Consider the following 21,077-nt stretch of genomic DNA (forward strand, 5'->3'; position numbering starts at 1 on the left):
TCACATTGTTGGTGGGAGCTGAGGGTAGCATTGCTGCTGTATTGTGGTGACGGGAAAGCTGGTGTTGCAGTGCTTCAGAGAGAAACAGCATGATACTACTGAACATTTTATGACCTGCAAAGAGGCTTGCTAGAGCCCCTTTTGCAGTCCTGCCTGTGAGTTGAAATACACACTGTTGCTGTGTTTGGAAAGCAAATGTTAATGTGTTGTCACAAACCAGCATTCCAGTTCATTTAAAAACAACAACAAAAATCTTTCCAAGTACTACTACTTTTTTAATGACAGGTCTGTAGAATTTGGTTGGGTGGCCGGCTTGAGCCACCACTGGCAGTGAATAAAGATGTCTTTAACAGTGTAGTATTATATGGGTAAGTTCAGCTGTGCTTTTAATAGATGAGTGTTTATCTGGGAGTTTAATCTAGGTTAGTGTTGGGTCTTGTGATGTTCTCTGAGTATTCAAACAGTGCAAACTACTTTCCATAACTGCTTCTATGTTTGCCTTCATAAGAAGGCTGCTGCCTTGTTTTGTGATGATCTACTGATATAGGTCGTAAGCTGAATTTTGATTGTTTTAATTTAGACTGCTGTTTCAAAATGCTCTGCTTCTATTGAAGTATCCCACACCTCCAGGAAGCAGCTCCCTTCAGTTTAAAGGGTGATTCAGAGAGCTGTGTGCACAGTGATCCATCTTGATGGGTTTTGTGCACGGACAGTGGGGACTAAGACTTTCCTGGGACAGCCCTGGGAGGCAACCAGACAGGGTGCCCCTTCTTTGGAGTCCTTAATTTGGATTTCTGCCTGCCACTGTGCTCCTCTGGGCTTCCGAGTTGGACCTTCAATAGAGCAGATGACTCCCTTGAGATGGGCTTAGGTGTGGTTTCATGGTATTTGTCTTCTGTGCCACTTCCCTCATCTCTGTGCTGGTGTGCAGATGAGTTGATATCATGTGACTTAACATAAAAGAGTAACAAAACTAGATGCTCATTCCCCTTATGTCCCCTTAGCTGCCTGTGGGAAACATGTACACCCTTTCAATAAAGAGGGGGGGAAAAATGTAAGAAAGCAGCAGAGACTTGTGTGGCGCTAAGGAGAATGTGAGAATGAGAAGGAGCCTGACGTCTTTGAAAAATCTGTTAATCCACTGTGTTCACAGCTTTCTCCTGTGACCTTGTCTGGAAACAGGATTGCTGCCAAGGATCATGTTCTTAGTGACAGGAGGGAGCTGCAGAGCTGCAGTCAGCAGTGGGAGATGAGCACGGTGCTAGCTTTCACGTGACAATCTTGAGTATTACTTTCATGTCTTAGGGGAAATCACAAGTTTCTTTACATGTAGGACTTGCACCTGAAAAAAGCCCAAACCTGTAGCTCTCAAGTCCTGAGTGGAATTTCCTGTTCATGCTATTGAATGCAGTACTGTGTTTTCAAGCCTGTGCATCATACTTTGAATATGTTAACTCCTGGTGCATTGGAATATTCTGCTTTGGCTCTGAATTCTGTGGTCAAGGTTTGGTTTTCTTCTGAATTAACTCCTCATCCTGCGTACAAAACTTCTGCGAGGTGTTTCCATGAAGCAAATAGCGTATCTTTCCTTTACTCATTTATGTTGAGGCAAAGAACTTGCTAAGGGAATCCAAATCTTTTGGGCCATGCACCCAGCGTGTTGTCCTTCTGATATAATATCATCCCCCATTCTGGAATTTTTTAGTATTCAAACTGAACACGATGACTTCACAAAAACACAGTTCACTTCAGCTCTACACTCACCTTCCATGTTGTTTTGTTCATGTTTGTGATGCTTCTGCTTTCCTTTTTTAAGAATATGTTCACTAAAGGTCAAGAAAAGCCAAATGATGAAATGGCAGCTGCCTTTAAAGTGTTGGCCTGCTGTGTCTGATGTCTCCCTCCCCCCTTGCCCACCAGGTTCTATGTTGTAGGCAGCTGACTGACACCAGAAACTTACACAAGACTTGGATTTGCATTTGGAGCACCGTAGGTGTGTTTTCAGCACTAGACAGGTGTCAGCACTAAGAAGGTGTATACCTTACCCTTGGACTATGTCCCTGCAAGAATCAGTGTTGGTGTGCTTTATGCTGCTTTGAGTTTGGAGTCCTTTGGGGCTTTCCATAGTTGGTCTTATCTGTGATGGTAAATGGAATGTTCCCCTCGGTCGTGTCTTGTTGCATTTAGAGTGATGTGAGATGGTATGTTTCTTATCTTTCTTCTTCAGCTAAGAGTGCTTGGGTGAAGTGAGCAGTAGGGTTGGTGGGACATTGTGTTCTGTCCTTATCCAAATGTGAGTAAAACTGTTATGGCTTTGTCACCTCATCATGGAAGCAGTGAGGTGTGTTGCCTCTGCTGCTGTGCATTAACTTGGAAGTGAAAGTCTCTGCATGTGTAAACATTCTGGGTTATTTTGTCTGCAGATGGTGTATCTCTAGGAAAGGGAGAGGGAGGTTTCAATTCTGACAGGAAAGGTTTGAACTGGTGGGCAAGGTTGGTTAACACAACTCAGTGCTGAAGGAATGAGAAGTGGAGTGAGGCGAGTGTTGTCCTCAGAATGCCAGGCTGAGGGCAGCGTGTGCGAGCACAGTGCACCTGCATGTGCAGCTGATGCTGTACTTCACCAGCCAGCTGGAGGACCTGCTGCGTGCTCTTCACAAGAGAGAAAAGTGGACAAAAATCTAAGGTGATGTTCAGCTGCTTTCAAGATGCATCACTAAAATCAATCAGCTTAAGTACAGGGTTGGCACATAATATTACAGTCAGTTTCAGGTTCTGGTACCTTAGATGTGTTTTCTCCTTCACTCTTTCTGAATGTCTTTTCATGTTAATTCCCACCTAGATTTGTGGGTAACAGCAGTACCTCAGTAAAATGTTTTTGTCCTGGAATGACTTGTACATATGGTCAGCTACTGCCTCAGTTTGGTTCGAAATTATTACTTACCCCTGTTCAGTCTTTATGAAACCAGACTCAAAGTGGTAGCAATTGAAAACTATTCATCTTCTGTTTTGCAAGTGGGGAGAGGTTATCCTATTCTGTATATAGCAATCGTTTGCTACGCTTTCATGTTCATATTTCTTGGGGAATGATTTCTCAGTCAATTTAACTAAGCTGTGGGGATTAGATTTGTGAGTGCTCCTAGGGACATGAGAAATGTCCGGGGGGGGGAGGGTTCAGCCATGTGACGTGTGAAATACCAAAGGGGCAGGCTGGAAGGTTTCTCTCCAGCCAAATAGTAAACTTCAGAGAAAAAGGGAGAGAGAATGTAAGCAAACCTGAGTGAGTGTTGAGCTCTGTGGCTGGCAATTAATAAAGCAGAGAGAATGAATGAACCAGAGGTCCAAGGTTTCCATACATCTGACCTCAGGAAGTCTACACTGAAGAAAGTGAATGTTTGGCCAGGCACTGGCAGGAGAAGGAGCAGCTCTAGAGCTTCCTTTTCTTGCCCGCATGTCTTTCTTTGTTTCTCCTTGTTCTGCTGGATAGGCAGTCTTCTGGGGCATCCTCAGTGTCTGGATTATGGGCCACCTTTCCAGCCTCCTTCTCGCCTGGAGTTCTGCTCTGCCTATGAAAACTTTGGCTGCTGTGACCGGGAGAGAGACAATAGCATTGCAGCAAAATACCATGAGATCCTGGATTATCTTGATCCTCGGGGGCATAAGCTGTGTGGAACGTATATCAAAGATATTCTCTGTCAGGTAGGGTGGAAAATCCATAGTTTTGTCCTATGCTTTGGGCTTACTTGGGGTCACTGTAGTTCTGATAGTCTGTCATGGCTGTCCTGCTGGGAGAAGAGGTGTGAGAGCAGGGGAGAAGTAGGTGGACACAGTAATGGCATCAGATCTTCAGCGTGCATTTAGCAAAGTGCTTTGGCAAGATATAGTGACATTTGATAGTAATAATGCTTTACAAAAGCATTGCCTGATTCGGGTGATGATGGGAATCCTGCTGCTCTGCTAGTTTTCCTGTAACAAAGGGGAGAAAGTTATAGATCAGTATTTTATTTTCTGGTTGCAGTGAGTAGGCTCTGGATTTACAAGTTCTACAGGATGAAGTGACAGAAAAATTATCAGGCAAAGCACTTGGATTCCTGGATCACAAGAAGGAGACATCTTGGTTATGATCCTGATGAGGATGCTTCAAATGTTGTGGAGGTTGGAAGTACAGCAGTTTATTAGGAAGTTGTTTCAGGCAGCTGCAGCAAAATCCTGAGCCTTCAGCTGCCATGTTTCTATTGGTGCTGTCTGTGTGATGTCCACCTGCCTCACAGAAACAGGCGTTGGACAATGACAAAAGACCACAGGCACTGCTCTGTTCTCCCCGAGCTCTCTCTCTGTCCCTCTAATTAAAGAACAGATCTGAGCTCCTTTTTAACAACTCTTAGTCACACAGAGCAGTGCTTACTGCGTGCCAAAACACCGAGCAGCCAAAAGCCACACTTCTTCTTACTAAGAAGAAAACTATTCTAGTTAAAACTATTCTAGTTAAAATTTCCTTTGCCCTAAAACATGATCTGTGTACCAAAACGTTACCATCCTTTTGGATGCTGGCAAGGTGCTGGCATCTGCATGGGGGATGAGAACCCTTTCAGCATTAGGGCTGAGTAGAGTAACAGCAGGGTTCTGTTTGTCACTTTACAGTCAGTAAACCAGCAAATAGTGCATTGCAGGTCCTGGCAGGATGGCCAGTGTTGGATCATGCAGAAAACATTTGTAACACCAAGTAGAAAAGAAACGCTGTAAAAATGTGGCTATTTCCTCTTTAGATTTAGGTTGTTCTGTAGGGCATCATTTCATTTTGTTTGTTATAAACATATTTTGTAGCAACAGCCCTTCTCCCCAGTTGATACATATACTTTTCAAAGTAGTAAGTTGTGACTTTATTTTTCTAGAATTCAATTGTTGTTCATTATTTGATAGGGAGGAACTGGAGTTTGTGTTACATCTCGCTGTTCCTGTTCAGTTTGTTCCTGTTTGTGCTGTCACAGCCATGTTGGGTTATTTGACAAATGTTATTTGGCTGTTGAAATAGTGGAGAAGCAAAGATCTACAGTGATTTCACTGAAGTGATGTCATTTTTCTGGATCAATTGTTACTCATGATCTCATCTGAAGGGGATGGAAAGTAGTTTTTATTCTACCACTTCCACAGTATGACAATAATTAGTAGTCACTGCAGCAATCTCAGTGGTCCTGCAGAGCCCAGGCACCATGCCACAGAGTGCATTTCACCTCTGCAATGAGCTGTGTTTCTTTGCAGACAGAAGAGGATTCAATGAAGATGTGCTCAGGATCATGGGTTTCCTGCTCTAACTCTAAACCTGGTTTGTTACTCTTGATAACTGACTTAGGGAGGTTTCCAAGCAAGCTATAAGGCCATCTGTCTTTGGTAGAGATGCTTCATTTTGCAGTAGTTCTGCTAGCTGAGTGTGCTGTAAGCATTGGTAACTTTAGAGTCTGACACTCAGCTGTGTAGTTTGAGGATTTAGCCCAAAAATGGAAAATGAAACTCTGAAAACTGCCTGTAATGTTCTTAAGATGGTGTTGTTCAAGTTGCAAAGCTGTGAAATCTCCTTGGATGTGAACCCTGCTCCATGTGCTAGAACAGCTGTTTGGCTGCTGGCTGAGGGGATGTTTCTCTGCTCAGGAAGCTGCTAAAGGAGAGGCTGAAAAAAGCAAAGCCAATAAATAAACCAAAGGCAAAATAAGCCTTTTTAAAGCTGATTGAAAGCCACGAGTATGGAATAGGAAAGCATAGCATGGGATACGAAGTGCAGGCAATTGTCATACTTCTAAAGGGAGTTTTAAATCTCAGCCTCGCTTTATTGCTGAATGCGCATTCTTTTTGCAGGCAAGCTATTAGAAAATAGCAAAGAGTTATTAATCTCATTTAATTTAGTTAATTTAATTTAATCTCAGCAGCTTCTGCTGATTCTGCTCTATAGTGTAGCTGGATTAATTGTATTTTTTCATACACACTTCAGCAAAGTGAAGGCAGACTTACAGTAACTACTGCAAGGCCACGTAATCCTTGGAGTTTCTGCAGAGCCTGAGGGATGTTGAATTTTGTTTAAACAGATTTATTTAATGTAGCAGTAAAAATACTAGTGTAGTAATTCTCCTTCCTTGGGCTTGCCTGTGTAGCTACTTTCAGGTGTAGTGTTTGGAGTACAAGTATTATGGGGAGCAGCTGAGGGAACTGGGGTTCTTCGGTCTGGAGAAGAGGCCTTATTGTTCTCTACAACTGCCTGAAAGGAGGATGTGGTGAGGTGGGGGTCAGCCTCTCCCCGTGGTTACCAGTGGCATAATGGGAGGTAGTGGCTTTAAGTTGAGCTGGGGACGTTCAGGTTGAGTATTACCAAAAAGAATCTCATCTCAGTATGAGTCGTGAGGTGGTGGCACGGGCTGCTCAAGGAGGTGGTGACCATCCCTAGAACCCTAACCAAGGGATGTGGTCAGTGGGCATGGTGCAGATGGGCTGATGGTTGGATGTGATGGACTTAGTGGTCTTTCCTACTTGAATGATTCTATAATTTTGACATATCTGACCAATAAAAACTCTGGACAGATTATTTCAGGCTGCTCACGTGAAAACCAATAAAATGATCTTTCTGCAGCTTCTTTGCTTTTTAAATTCTGTAGTCTTTTACTGACTAATACAAACTGGTGAGATTTTAATAGAAATGTTTTATGAAAGTTCTGACCACGATTTTTTGCAAGACAATGGATTTGGATATAGTGACAAATTCAGGCCTACTGCTTGATTTTTTTTGTCTTTAGTACTGTGCATGCTAAAATCCAATGACAAATGAAGGGAGTTTCAGATGTACAGTATTTGAAAACATTTCCTGCAGTACTTTTTTTGCTGAAGATTATATATAGAGTCAATGGTAGCTACAAGAATTGCATAGGATGAGACTTATTTTCTCAAAATAGTTTTAAATCTCAACTGCAGCTGGCTTTTATGCATGTGGGAATGTGATTGAAGTTGTACAGCATCAGACTAATTTAGCCCAGTGTCCTGTCCAAAAGTAGCCAAAGGCTGCTGGAGGAGCATGGAACGGAAGGGTGAATGCACAGAATGTGCTCCCAGCTTCCCGTTGTTTTCAGCTCAGGCACTTCTGAAATCACACGTGATTTCTTGGCATTCAGTCATCAATGGTTTTCTCTCCCATTCGGTCATTCAGTCTCCCTGTGAACCAGTGTACATCTCTAATAAACTGTCGTTTCCTCTGGCAAAGAAAGTGTTTTGCTTCCTTTTCCAACTTGTCTCCTGCTAACCTTATCTGATGCTCCCCCATTTATCTCCTGGGGGAGAGGACGAACAAGCAATCCCCATTCATCTTTGCAATGTCACATGGTTTTTACAGACCTCTGCCATGCTGTCATCCTGCTCCTGCACATCTCTTCAAAACTGCTCACTGACAGCTTACTGAGCTGTTCTGTGCCTCTGTCCCTGTGGCTTTTTGCTTGTGGGGGAGAGCTGCACGCAGTGCTGAAGGTGCAGGTAAACCTGTATCTGCTTTGTTTTGTCCTACCTAATCCTAGGTCTAATCATGTGTTAAGTGGCTTAATGAAGTAAAACCTTAAATATATCTGCAAGAGGCAGTTATGCCGATTGGCTGGAAGGATATGTCCAGATTTGGGACTGCTGGCCCAGGGAAGTCTCAAGTACAAAGGCTAATGATCTCTGTAGTGCAAAAGATTCCTACAGCAAGGTAGCAAACGTAACCTGCTTTAACCCACTGAGAATAAAATGCCTAGCTTAAAATCTAGCAGAGGAACCAAAGGAAGACTTCTAATAGCAAAGGTCAGAGTAGATTAATAGAAAAGTCTCCTAAACCTGTTGAAGCCTCTAGCAATGGAGATTCTACAGCATAGATGTCCTTTGGGGAGTAATTTATGTGTACTGATAGTGCCTTGCTGAAGGGAACTGCTACTGAGCTCCAAGCTCCATTTAGCCATGTATTGAGTGACTTTCTACTACTCCAAAGATGACTCATTGTGCTCTCTACCTTATTAATTTTTCATTTAATTGCTTTGCTTCTACAAAGAGGAGCCTTGGCTTTTCCTGGATGTGTGCACAGCTGCATTCTTTTACTTTCTAGGAATGTTCTCCCTATGCAGCACATCTCTATGACGCTGAAAACCCACGGACGCCTCTCAGAAACCTTCCAGGACTTTGTTTCGACTATTGCTCCGAGTTTCATTTCAATTGCCACTCTGCAATCAGCTTGCTCACTAGCGATAAGCACATTCAAGACTGCTGTGAGACGAATAAGACTCGCTTCTGCAACCTCCTTCACCTGCACGATGAGGACTACTGCTTCCCCAATGTGCTGAGGAACACAGCCCTCAACCACAAGCTGGGCTCAGTGGTGGAGGACCGCCGAGGCTGCCTCCAGCTCTGCCTTACTGAGGTTGCCAATGGCCTGAGGAACCCGGTCCTTATGCTGCATGCCAATGACCATACCCACCGTATGTTTGTAGCTGAGCAGGTGGGGGTCATCTGGGTCTACCTACCTGATGGCAGCCGGCTGGAGGAGCCATTTCTGGATATTAAAAGTATTGTGCTGGCGACGCCATGGATAGGGGATGAGAGAGGCTTTCTGGGGATGGCTTTCCATCCTAACTACAAGAACAATGGGAAATTTTATATCTATTACTCTTATATGGATAAGAAGAAAGTGGAAAAGATCAGAATCAGTGAATTGAAGGTTTTGGCCTCTGATGCCAACAAAGCAGATCCACACTCAGAAAGGTAAAGTTTATATTGAATGCCACTGTGTGCCATGGTAAGAAATAATTTTCTCTGTTCCTGTATTTCCCCCTTGCAGAACCTGCACTGTTCCCATGTTGAGTGGGTCTGTTTAAAAGCTAATGGGGCAAGTTGGCTGAAGGCTGCACAGCAAACTAAAAAGACATGAAAATAGAACCCAGGATCCAGAGTTTTGGATCATCTTCTCTTTCTGTTTTGTACTCTGCTCTTTTTAAAGAGCAGAAATAACTTTAAGTTTTAAAGCTTATAAAAGCACAACGTTCCTTGAAAGTTTTTTGTGCTCAGGAAGAACAGGGATGTTTCAGTACAGTACTATACATGCATTTGATCTGATGTTCCCCCCTCCCACCAAAGCTAATTCTGAGTTATAGAGAAGAACTTGTTAATAGCATACTTATTTTCTTTCAAGTTTTGCAGTCACCATATGAGACTTCAAAGATGGTGCTGAAGGCCTCAGAACCACCAGCTGCTTCTCATATAAGAAAGCAGAACCCAGCTTCCACAACTGGAGTTCACAGGGCAACAACTCCTTGCTCTAGATGAATGCATTGTGTATTTGTGCTTGTGTTTGCAAGTGAGCTGTGACACTACTCTGCCTGTGGTGCTGGGTGAGCACTGCAGTTAGTGCAAGAGGTATTAAGGCAGTGCAGGTTAAAGCTGTAGTACGTGGGGCAGGGATGGTGCTGCATGGCTTGTAGTGATCATCCTTCATCAAGGGATGCGATAGAATGCTCTGCTATAAGGCATGCAGCCTGCCCTAAACTGCAAGCTTATAGGAACTGGGGTGTAGCTCAGCCCTTGCACATCTGAGGTGTCTACACAGCTGGGAAATTTTGCTTGCTTCTGTAGTAGGGATGCACGACTTCTGTGGCCTGTCTTAAATGGTCAGTTCTTTCCAGTAACTACATCTGGATTTCATTTGTTTTGTTTTCTTTAAGGAATCTTTTGGAACTTGAAGAACCAGCTGCAAATCATAATGGTGGGCAACTGCTCTTCGGTGTGGATGGCTATCTGTATCTATTCATAGGGGATGGAGGGAAAGCTGGAGACCCTTTTGGGAGATTTGGGAATGCTCAGAACAAGTAAGTATAGGAGCACTGGCAAAAACCTTGAGCTTGTCCACCAAGTCGCAGGGCTTGGAAATGAGACAATGTGGAAGAGTAAAGTAATAGTGCTTCTGGGAAGTGCTTGTTCATAATTTCAAAACTTAGTTAAAATTTTGTGCTTTGAAAGTTGAGGGGACCCAATTCACTGAGAAGAGTGGAAGAGTTTTCTGTGATTTAGTTGCAAAACATACCAGCTGTTGATTTAATACTTTTGAGCAGATATTTTCCCCTTTGGAAAGGGGGAGGAGGGAGGGAACTGTCCATGTTTTCACGTGTTTCTCACACTCCTGTTTGTAAATCTGTCTATCTGTTGCTCTCTTTAGGAGTGTTTTGCTGGGGAAAGTCTTGAGGATTGATGTGGATGGAAGAAGTCCTGATGGCAAGCCTTATCGCATCCCTCCCGATAACCCTTTTGTGTCTGATCCCAAGGCTCGCCCTGAGGTTTATGCTTATGGGGTCAGGAATATGTGGCGCTGTGCGGTTGACCGTGGGGATCCTGTCACGAAAAAGGGAAGAGGGAGGATATTCTGTGGGGACGTTGGACAGAACAGGTTTGAAGAAGTCGACATCATTGTTAAAGGAGGAAACTATGGCTGGAGAGCGAAAGAGGGATTTGAGTGCTATGACACAAAGCTTTGCCATAATTCCTCCTTGGGTAAGGAAGAAGCTCCTCGTAGAAGCTTACTTTATTTATACTACTTGTATTTAGTTGGCTATAGTATTTTCCATGTAGCTGAACAATCCAGTGTTGTGTGTTAAATGGAGATGGTTTACTTCAAAGCAGAAATCTCTTTTCCCCAGCCCTGAAGTGTTGCTATGAAATGCTGACCACCTCCTTCAGGGAGGGAATTCTTTGTCCTGCACTGAAGGTGGAACTTAGGGTCAAAGCCTCTGGCTTTTCCAGACTGCTTTCCTTGGGAAACCCAACTGATTGGGTTTATATACAAAACTGATGCTCTGTTTCCTTCAGAGCTTTCTTCAGAAGCTCTGAGCCATGGCTATGGCTAAGACAGGGCAACCAGGCTGATGCTGGGACCATGAAACACATCTTACAGAAGAGCCAGTGTATCCCAATGAGTAGAGTTGCTGCAGCAGAACACATACTCTGCGCTCTGGATCTGAATGTAGGTGTGAACCAGACAAACTCAGCTCACTTGGCTTCCTTCAACAAAAAGGGGATACTGGTGGTCTTTGGAAAGCATGGGACTCATGGCTCTTTTTTAAAATAAACCAAGTAAATGAACAAATTTCAATTTTTGAACAATGGCCCAAGCCTTAATTGACAACACACCTGCTTTAGATTTTTGCCTTCAATTTTTAGTGAGCTACATTTGTGATCTGTATCCTCATTAAGATCAAAGATGAGATATGCAGTCTGGGGGCAAAAGTGAAGACAGGGCTATAATTTTGTAGGATCTGATTCTGGGCTTCAAGGTGTTGAATTCAGTGTTAATGTTGCCAGAAACAAGGCATTTATCTTTAGAAATCTTACAGCAAAAATTGTTTGTAGGTTGCGTATTCATGCAAGTTCTGTTCTGAGAATGGCAGCAAGCCTATGAAGATGCTGAGCTGACTTGGAATTGTTTGATTCTATCGTCTTCTGTAGAAGTACAGGAACTCGTAAAGGCAATCTGTCAAAAAGGGCGGTGTAGTGACAGATCTGTAAGATATTACTGCCTGCAGGTTGCTACCTTTCTGCAGAGAGCTCTCTAAAGCCACTGGGTTGGTTCTGTCCTGGAGTAAATGTCTGAATCCCCATTGAAGTTTATCTATGCCATTTATTCAACTCTACCACTCCTTCACGTCACCTTGTGCCCATCAGTGTTACTGAACAACTGCTTTTTGATTCTCTGTGGATGTAAATTTTCTGTTTTCATGTTTCTGTGTTTAACAGATGATGTTCTTCCAATATTTGCTTATGGCCGCAAAGTGGGGAAGTCGGTCACTGGAGGTTATGTATACAGAGGATGTGAATCACCCAATTTGAATGGCCTATATATCTTTGGTGATTTCATGAATGGGTGAGATGAGTCATTTTCTCTGCATCTCCCGTTCTGCGTATGTATGCATCTTAACAATATCAGAGCATCCAGAGACCTTTTGAGCTGGAGTAAATGAGAATCCAATATGCTTGTGTAGTAGATTAAGGGCTGTAACCGATGTAACAATGTTTTGATCAGGATCTAAACTTCTTCCAAGTTAGGTCCTTAGGATGAGTTTGCTTTTGTTCAGGCTTTTTTTTTTTTCCTCTGAAAGACATGATCAAAACTAGGCAACGGTTGGGGTCTTAACTGGCACTTTAATGTCAGTAATGCATGATCTTGGCAGGAAGAAACCTTGATAACCAAAATATAAAAGTTTTATTTTTCATCTAGTCGACTTATGGCTTTACGGGAAGATGAGAAGACAAATAGGTGGAAGAAGCAAGATATCTGCATTGGTAGCACCAAAGCTTGTGCTTTCCCTGCGATGATCAGATCTTATAGTAAATTCATCATCTCATTTGCTGAGGATGAAGCAGGTAGAGTATCTTGCCAGTCCTACCCTTATTGGAAATGGTACCGTCAGTCTTGTGTTCTGGGGTAAGCACTGAAATTATGCTGCTTCTCACAAATGTTGCTAAAGAGCAAGCACTGCAAGACAGGTTTGTAGCAATTTCAGTGTGGCAGGTAGGGGATTCAGAGGTGTCTTGTGCCCTGTGAGGCTGTTGCAGGCTGGCTTCATGGAGCTCAGGAATCAGACTCCCAAGTGAACTTCACTTGGAATGCTCCAGGTTCCCTACAGAGTTTGAACTACTGTTGATTTTTATGACTCACCTTCTTTTTTGTTATTTTATTAATGAAAAGGCTACATCAAGGCAGTTTGTTCATTCACTGTAACAGTTCATTTAGAATTTAGTGTCCAGTTCTGTGCTTCCCAGTTCAAAAATGACAGGGATCTCCTAGAAGGAGTCCAGCAGAGGGCCACAAAGATGATAAAGGGCCTGGAGTGTCTCTCCCCTGTGGGGAAAGGCTGAGTGAATGGGGTCTGTTCAGCCTGGGGAAAAGAAGCCTGAGAAGGGGTGTGATAAATGTTTATAAATGTCTAACGGAGCTGGGAGGCAAATAGATGAGGCCAGACTGTTCTCCATGATATATAGCGATAGGACAAAGAGTAATGGCCTAAAACTTGAACATGGAAAGTTCTGTACTAACAGGTGGGAGAACATCTTTACGGTAAGGAGTACTTTACTTATGGAGCACTGAAACAGGCTGTCTAGGCAATATTCAAGACCCTTCTGGACACCTGGTTGTGCAACCTATTGTAAGGTACCTGCTTTGGCAGGAGAATTGGACTCTATCATCTCTTGAAGTCCCTTTCAACCCCTGTGATTCCATGATTCATTCTTGCTTGAGTTCTTATAGTTTATCTGAATCTCTTCTTCATTAGTTTAAATTCCTGCATCTGTTCAAAGCAATGGCACTTCACACCAGGATTATAGACCAAGATTTTATTTGGCAATGAAAACAAACTCTAGTTTCAAAGTTTAGTGGAAATGTCTCAGTGCACAGAGTTATTGTGGTCATGACCACAAAGACTTTCGCGGAGATGAAATGCATACTTTGCTTCTGCATAGTCTCATGACAAAGGTCTATGCAATGTAAAAGGTGAGAGCAAATTTATGGGAGAACTCAGATGTGCTTTAAAGAGATATTTCATGACTTAGCAGAACAGAGCTTTGCTTGTCAGAAAAAGATCCCAGTTCATTTGTCTGGTGTATTTTGTCAGATTTAGGCTTTATCATGAAGTATGTACAGTTTTTGATTGTTCTAACTACCTGGGGGGTGACTGGATGTTAAATGTCTCTTCTGCTTGTTGCTCTTCAGAAACAAATACTGTAATTTGAAATGCTACAATAATTTTTTCTCCTTTACAAGTTGTTATAATTTGCCTGGTTATTATTTTAGTGGGTGCTGAAGGAAAGACATCAACAGCAGTTGCTCTCCTTGGCAGCCGTACAGGAATAAGAAGCCTCTGTCCTGTGTGGATAGCCAGTTTAGATCCTTTGCATACTTTTTCTTCTACCCCTTTAATTTATAGCTTCTGGATATTTCTTTGGTAAGAATGAGCTTAAAAAGCATGTCTTCATACATAGGAGAGTAACCATGTGGAGGGCCATCTTCAGTTTACTTTCTGATCATGTTAACTAGTGAAGAGACAGGAAACAGAAAAGTGGAACAGGGTTTCAGTTTGGACACTTGAATCTGAAACTGCTTTTCTTCACTTCCATCTAGGTGAGCTGTATTTTATGTCTACTTCTTATCCCAGTGCTTATGCGCCACATGGATCTCTTTACAAATTGGTTGATCCTGCAAGGTTAGTAACTAAAGATGTTTTTAATGTCAAATTCTTCTGTAATCACCACATGTTCTCCAACTATCACAGGAGGCAGAATTCAAAGTACTTCTGAAGCATAATCTCGCTAACTTGTACCTCCTGACCTTGATTTCTGTTGACCCACTGTATATCTGGTGCAACTTTTCAGTTTCAGTGAGCTTGTTCCTCACTTATCATATCTGTGTACCCAGAAGTGGATCAAGTCCTGATAACTTTAGGGTCTGGGACAGTGAGGATCAAAACACTCCTTGTTTGTGCCTTTGAAGTATAACACGGTGATATTTAAATGCATATTCTTCAATGTTATGAGAAGGGAACATTTTGTTTACACTTCAACCAGAGATCTTGTAAATTAAAGAAAATTGATTTGAGTACAGCAAGGAGACTTTTTTTTTCTTGATTTTATGTTGTGCTGGCTATCATGTTCCTTTCCATAATGGAAGGGAAGTCAGAAAATGAATTGATAAGCCAAAAAATAGTAAAACACAACAAAAGGCCAATGACATGTGGCAACATGAAAGCAAATATTTATGGTCAAGGCTCTTGGCCCATCTCATACATTCAAACCTAGCCTAAGCTGTGAAGGGTTGAATGTATTTCCATTTACTAGCAAATTAAAGGTGCAAATTGTCTTACCCAGAATCTTACCAGGGCTTGTTTTCTCTAACTCATATCTGCCTGGCACGGTACATCTGTGAGAGGAAAAAAGACACTGCCAACCCTCATAGCACCCAATTTCTGTGTGTGAAGGACTTTATATTGCATGGTCACAGCAGTGGTGACCGTTCCCTGCTGTTAAAGCAATCTAAATGGAAAACAGATGAACACTCTGCTGAGGCCAAGGCTCTTGTGAACTGTGCTGTTACATGTTGAGGCTGATGCAGTTTAACAAGATCAGCTATGAACATTCCCTAGGACATTTAACAGTGACCTTTTGCTGATTATTACATAATTGAAAAGGACTGATAGTCTGATTCTTCGATGTCTTACTGCACTTTTTGCTGTGGCACAAGGACTGCAGGGATGTCCGTCCCTAATTTTATGCAAGGAAAATCAGCTTGCAGGAGTCAACCTCATGTGCCCTTAAGAACTACCACATGGAAGGCGGATAGCTTTGAATCTTGTTTAATTTTCCATGTGAAAATCCTCCTCTCCACGTGAACTGGAGAAATATTAAAGCTGATGAGGCAAAGGGGAAAACAGGTTACAAGATCATCCCTTGCAGGCTAAGAACCCAATTTTCCCTGAAATCAGCAGGGATTAGTTGTCTGATGAGAAAATCCCAAAAATGTGTACTAGTACTTACAGAGTCTGGAAGTGACAGCAGATATTTGTGATGTGCTTTGAGTTCTAGTATAAAATAAAAACACAGTCCAAGGTTTAGCTGCAATTCCTCTTAACAAAGAGAAGTGAAACCTGGCAGTTGATGCAGCATTCAAACAGTTGGAGTGTGAACCTGAGTTTTCCAAGCAAAATGTTTTTTTCCACTTTATGTAATTATCCCTGCAGAAGTCTGTTTTTATGATGAGTATGCTTATGCAACTTTTTCCAAACTTTTGGGATAAAAAAAATATTGTGAACAACCATAAACATGGGCCATTTGGAATATGCTCCATTTCTTCTTGCATTCCCTATGTCATGAAGATTGCAATAAGTCCTCTCCTTTCCCTGCTGTAAGGGAAGAAGTGCAGCCTTCTGTTTCCCTGCAGGAGCCTCTCCAGGAGGCCTCCTGCCTAGGAACTGCTGTGCAGTAATGCACTGCATTAGGATGGCTCCATGGGAGCAGCGAGCCCCCTGCCAGGAGCACGGTGCTTTTGCTGCTCTGAAAGGCTTGCTGGAAACAAGCCGGCTCTGTCCTGTGCTTTTGGAGCTTCATATCCATCATTTCTAGGTGGATCTCTGGAATGTATTCTTGTATTTTCTGGCTCCCCTTAGCCTGGATGTAGGACTGCTCAGCTTTGCCCTTGCCTGTCAGGTCAAGCACTTGGCAAGTTTATCTGGGGTGTGCAAAGCTTGGCCCTGGAGTAGAGTGCTGATAGCTCCAGATCCTGGGCTGTACTCTGGCCTTCTGACCATACCCCAGGTGGAGATTTTTTTTTTTCCATTCTCCTTTGCAATTTCATGCTTTTTATGGGATTATTCTATTTCTACCCCACAGTCAGGAGTGGAGGGGGAAGAGGTGTTGGAAGGTTCTTTAAAAGTTGGGGAGGAGGGAAAAACAACAAAAGCCACCACTAAGCCTGCCCTAGTAGCTTGTCTTTTTTTTTTTTAATTGAAGTGGTGTGGAGGAAGCACTCACTTGGCTGTTGCCCATGTCTGAAGGAGAATGCTGATCGTAAGAAAATGCTTTGCCTGAGGTCATGCTCTGCTTTGCTCTGTGCTTAAAAGCACACCAAATTGAAAGAGCTTGTTCTTATTTGTTGTTCAGCCCTTCCCTTGGTGGAGAACAGAAAACGTAAGCAAATGTAGGTCTGTTGCTCTGTGTAGTCCCTTCAGTTATGTCCAAAGCTGCGCCCTTTGAATGTCACACCAAATTCTGTGGGGCTGGCTGAAGCTCCTTATGCTGTACTGTCAGTAGGCAAGAAGTGCTCTGTCACTAGTGATCAGCAACCTTGCCCATGGCAGGGGCTTGGGACTAGGTGATCTTATAAACTTCTGGACAGTTTCTCAGATATCTGTACATCTTTCTGTGTTTTTTTTTTTCCAAGGAGAGCTCCACCAGGGAAATGTAAATACAAGCCTGTAACAGTGAAAATAAAGAGCAAACGAATAGCATTTGTTCCACGTGCAAGTAAGTTGGGCTTTAATTTTACCAAGAAACAAAGCTGTCAACAGTCTTACGTGTACATGATTGATGTAGATAGTGAACTGAAAAGCCAGAGCGCTGAGCAGGGCCTATCTTGAAGTCAGGTAATCACATTTACTGTGGGCTTCTGTTGACTGCTAGATGCAGTGTCTTTTAATCTTGGTCTTTGAATTTTCCTAGATGTTGGGAAGCAACACTGCACACAGGTGTCACAGGGGAATTGATGGCTCTGCCTGGGCATTGGATTTGGCCTGAGAAATTCTGAGTGCCTGTCCTTGCTTTGTGAAAAGCTCCTTGGGTCAAGAAACATCATTCTTCCCCTGTAAATCTAGGGGGAGTCATCTTTCCTTTCTTCTGTTGTTGGTTTTTTTTTTTTTTTTTTTCCTGTCCTAGGTCCTATTAGACCAGAGCAGAGGTTACATTGTGTTATTAAGTAGAAACAACATTTAGCAACCTGAGACTGCCTTATCTGGCACTTCCAGATACTGCTGTAATGTGAAAAATTCATAGTCTTAAGTTGGCCAGAGAGAAGTGTGCAAGGCTTTCTTACATTCTTTCAGGACTTATTTTCCTAAATAGACATTCATAATTCCCAAGATTAAACAAATTTTATTTCCAAGAAACCTGAGAGTCTTTTGATGGAAGGTGTTTATGCGGGCTGTTTCTTCTTTTTAGAATGCCACGTATTTTTCTAAGCTGTACTTCTAGTAAGAGTTTGTATCAGTATTTTTCTCAATTAGCCTTCTGCCTTAAAGCATGGATAATGAAACACCTCAATTACTCTTCTCAGAGACTGTCCTTGAGTTCCTTAATGAACCTCCACCAACCAAGCCTCCGAAAAGGTCTTCCACCCTCCCTGGAGCTGCCCCAACAGCTGCTGCTAAGAAATCTAAAAAGATGGCATCCTCCAAGGTAAAAGCATCAACAGTGAAACCAGCTCTGTCCAATAAAAAGACACCGAAAACCAAGGCTGGTGGTGAGCACCACAGGCCAAAGCAGAAGGGTGCAAGGGTCCCCAGAACAACACCAGCACCATCTTTGGCAAGAAGGAAGAGCTCCCAACTAACTGGAGCCAAGAAGCTCCTCACAGAGAAAGCTGCACAAGCAAAGGGAACACCGGGAAGGAGGAGGAAGGAGAGCAGATGAAGCAGTAGCTTTTGAACCTCTCGGCCATTACACATTACATATAAGGTGGTGGAACAAGTGTTCTCAATTGATTTTTTTCCTTCAGTTGCTCTCTGCTCTCAGGTGCTCCTCCCTTTCTGACCCCGTTAGCAGTCTGTACGTGTTCTATTAAACCTTAACGGCACCAACTGCGTTAACAATGTTTTATTGGCGTTATGAACAACGTGTGGGTTCCTGAGGGCTGGCCGTGGGCTGGCACTGTTGGGAGCCCTGTGAGCTCAGCGCGCCTGGGGCCCCGTAAGGAGACGCCGCTGTGTGGGCTGTACCAAACCGCCATTTTCCCCCCAGAGCGGTGTATTTACTGGAGGCGCGGGGCCGTGCCGTAGCTGAGGCTGTGCCCGCACCGCCTTCCCCTCGGGCGAGGTTGGAGCCGCAGCGCGTGGCACCATTTTGCAGTTCGGGCTTCAGCCGGCGCTGCTTCCCGCGTTGGGCTTCCCGCTGCTGCCACCTGCTGGCTGCAGCCCTGCCACGAGGCCGGCTGTGACCTGAGGCGTACAGCGCGGCGTGAAATAGCAACCAGCGCTTGGGCCGAGCTCCGTGGGACCGGGACCGCGACGCATCCTCCCCGCGGCCATACGTGTTTTTTCCCAGTGAATCTGGGGGGCGGGCTCGGAACGAAACTTTTCCATTGGAAAGAGAAAGCTTATTTAAAAAAGAAAAAGGGCAAAAGCTACAGAGGCCCCAGCGAGGATCGAACTCGCGACCCCTGGTTTACAAGACCAGTGCTCTAACCACTGAGCTATGGAGCCACCTATCAGTTCCAGCCCTGCCGATGCCTCCTGTGGCTGGGGAAGTCGGGCGCCGCGCGCCCCCACACGCGCCGGGCCGTGCAACCCAGCACCCCATTTTGCTGCCTCCTCGCATGCATCCGCGGCTCCGAGCAGCTGGAGCCGTGTAGGTCAGAGGCAGAGAACGGCAGGCCACGCCTCGCCTCGTGCTTCTAGGATCTCCGAGGGCGATTTGGCTCGCGCTCAGTCCCGCCCTGCACTTTCGCCGTAGCCGTTTCTTCTGGCAGGAAATGCTGACGGAAGGCGAGCTCAAAAGTTCAGTTATCGCCTGTGAGCAGCGGGTCGGCCTGGCCGGCTTATCAACAGGGCGGTGAGTGCAGTTGTGTAAGCGTGGAATAAAGCAGCATTTACACGTGATAAAATATGCTATTTCAGCAAGAAGAATTCACTGGTGAAGTGAAGCTTACAGAAGGGTTTCCTCAGCGTTCTCTTAAGCCCACCAGAGCAACCTGCTGTGAAGGGGGAGGTGATGCCAGGCTTTGTGAGGCAGGGCATGATGTTTTGTGCGGAGTGTAAGCTTCCCCCCAAAAAACACCCCCAAACCCAACCACCACAAACAAAACAGATGTAAACTGAGTGATTACAACCAGCTTGGTGTTGTAAATGTTCTCAAGTTTTGTGAAATAGCTGTTGCAGAACAATTTTTCACACAGATATACCACAAGCATAGGTTGGACCCAACAACAAGGAAGACGTAGCATGGCCTCAGTTTCTCTCTTCATTTTTTACAGAGCAAGAAAGTTTTAAACTTTGGAGGGTGGTTGTCCCCTTTTCTTTGCATAGAAGAGCCAGTCTTCTTCATGTGACCAAAAGCAAAGCTCCTTGAAATACGGATGGACAGAAAAAGCTGCCCTAAGGCAAATATAGACTGTTCATCCATTCCACAAATCATGAAATTGAATTGTTTTAAATGTTATTAATTTTTTTATCACAGCTTCTCTTTAAATGGATATGATCTCTGTAGAGGAACTAATCCAGCTCTGGCGAACACTGTCATGTTTATACACGACACTAAAATTACTTCAATGTATCAAAACAGTTGACATGCCTGAGGGATGGGACGCCCTCCAGAAGGACCTTAGACGAGCTTGAGCAGTGGGCCCAGGTGAACCTCATGAGGTTCTACAACTCCAAATGCAAGGTCTTTCACTTGGGTCTAGGCAATCCCCACTATAAATACAAGCTGGGAGATGAAAGGATTGAGCACAACCTTGCTGAAAAAGAGTTGGGCGGTACTGGTGGGTGGGAAGCTGAACATGAGCCAGCAGTGTGCCCTCACAGCCCAGAAAGCCAACTGTATCCTGGGCTGCATCAAAAGAAGCATGGTCAGCAGGGTGAGGGAGGTGATCCTGCCCCTCTCTTCCATATTGGTGAGGCCTTACCTGGAGTACTTCTTACCAAGAGACTAGTGAGGTGCTGGCACAGCTGCTCAGAGAGGTTGTGGATGCCCCATCCCTGGAGGTGTTCAAGGACAGGTTGGATGGGGCCCTGGGCAGCCTGGTCTAGTATTAGATACGGAGGTTGGTGGCCCTGTATGTGGCAGGGAGGTTGGAGCTTGAGGATCCTTGAGGTCCCTTCCAACCCAAACCATTCTATGATTCTATGGTTCTAAATGCTGTGCATCACAGTTTTTGTTAGGCACCCTGGGTGGGATTTAAGATGTGATGCAGATACCATTGTATCAATAAGCTCCTTGGAGTGTCTTTATAATGGAAATGAGGAAGTGAGACACTTCTAAGACATAATTCATCTCACCTGAAGGTAAATGTCTAAAATGGGTGTCTGAATCACTGTCTAGTAAGCACTTGTTTCTTGTTTGACTCTGAAGGGATTCTGAGCTGAAAATGTCAACTGTTTTCAGGCTGAATATTATAAAAAAAATTCTTCTCAGAAAGAGCAATGAGGCAGTGGCACAGGCTGCCCAGGGAGGTGGTGGAGACATTGCCCATGGAGGTGCTCAAGAACGGTGTAGATGTGGTACTGAGGGACGTGGTCAGTGCGCATGGTGGGGATGGGTTGGACTAGAGAATCTTAGAG

General features: G+C 44.0%; 1 protein-coding gene, 1 long non-coding RNA gene and 1 other non-coding gene across 3 annotated transcripts in view; 2 read left to right on the forward strand and 1 right to left on the reverse strand.

Annotated features, from left to right (window-relative positions):
- The first annotated feature begins 3,254 nt into the window (after nt 1-3,254).
- Nucleotides 3,255-18,380, forward strand: HHIPL2 (HHIP like 2). The gene is made up of 9 exons (XM_419401.8): nt 3,255-3,699; nt 8,108-8,760; nt 9,717-9,860; nt 10,208-10,539; nt 11,779-11,905; nt 12,260-12,405; nt 14,159-14,240; nt 16,970-17,052; nt 17,858-18,380. Exons 1-9 carry the CDS (start codon nt 3,325-3,327, stop codon nt 18,211-18,213), a joined length of 2,298 nt encoding a protein of 765 aa, XP_419401.2. The 5' UTR covers nt 3,255-3,324; the 3' UTR covers nt 18,214-18,380.
- A 548-nt stretch (nt 18,381-18,928) lies between these two features.
- TRNAT-UGU lies at nt 18,929-19,001 on the reverse strand. The gene has a single exon. It is a non-coding gene; the product is annotated as a tRNA-Thr (tRNA).
- A 252-nt stretch (nt 19,002-19,253) lies between these two features.
- Nucleotides 19,254-21,077, forward strand: part of LOC121110265 — an 85,353-nt gene continuing 83,529 nt past the window's right edge. The window contains exon 1 of the long non-coding RNA XR_005859004.2: nt 19,254-19,350. This is a non-coding gene — a long non-coding RNA (uncharacterized LOC121110265). The remainder of the gene's footprint in view (nt 19,351-21,077) is intronic.

This window comes from Gallus gallus, chromosome 3, assembly GCF_016699485.2.
Source record: "Gallus gallus isolate bGalGal1 chromosome 3, bGalGal1.mat.broiler.GRCg7b, whole genome shotgun sequence".
Lineage (NCBI taxonomy): Eukaryota > Metazoa > Chordata > Aves > Galliformes > Phasianidae > Gallus > Gallus gallus.

Excerpts from the sequence above, each read along its gene's own strand:
- HHIPL2 (XM_419401.8), top strand. The coding sequence starts at position 3,325 with ATGAATGAACCAGAGGTCCAAGGTTTCCATACATCTGACCTCAGGAAG. Across the intron at positions 11,906-12,259 it reads TTTGGTGATTTCATGAATGG|TCGACTTATGGCTTTACGGG; the intron begins GTGAGATGAGTC and ends TTTTTCATCTAG. Across the intron at positions 12,406-14,158 it reads ATTTGCTGAGGATGAAGCAG|GTGAGCTGTATTTTATGTCT; the intron begins GTAGAGTATCTT and ends ACTTCCATCTAG.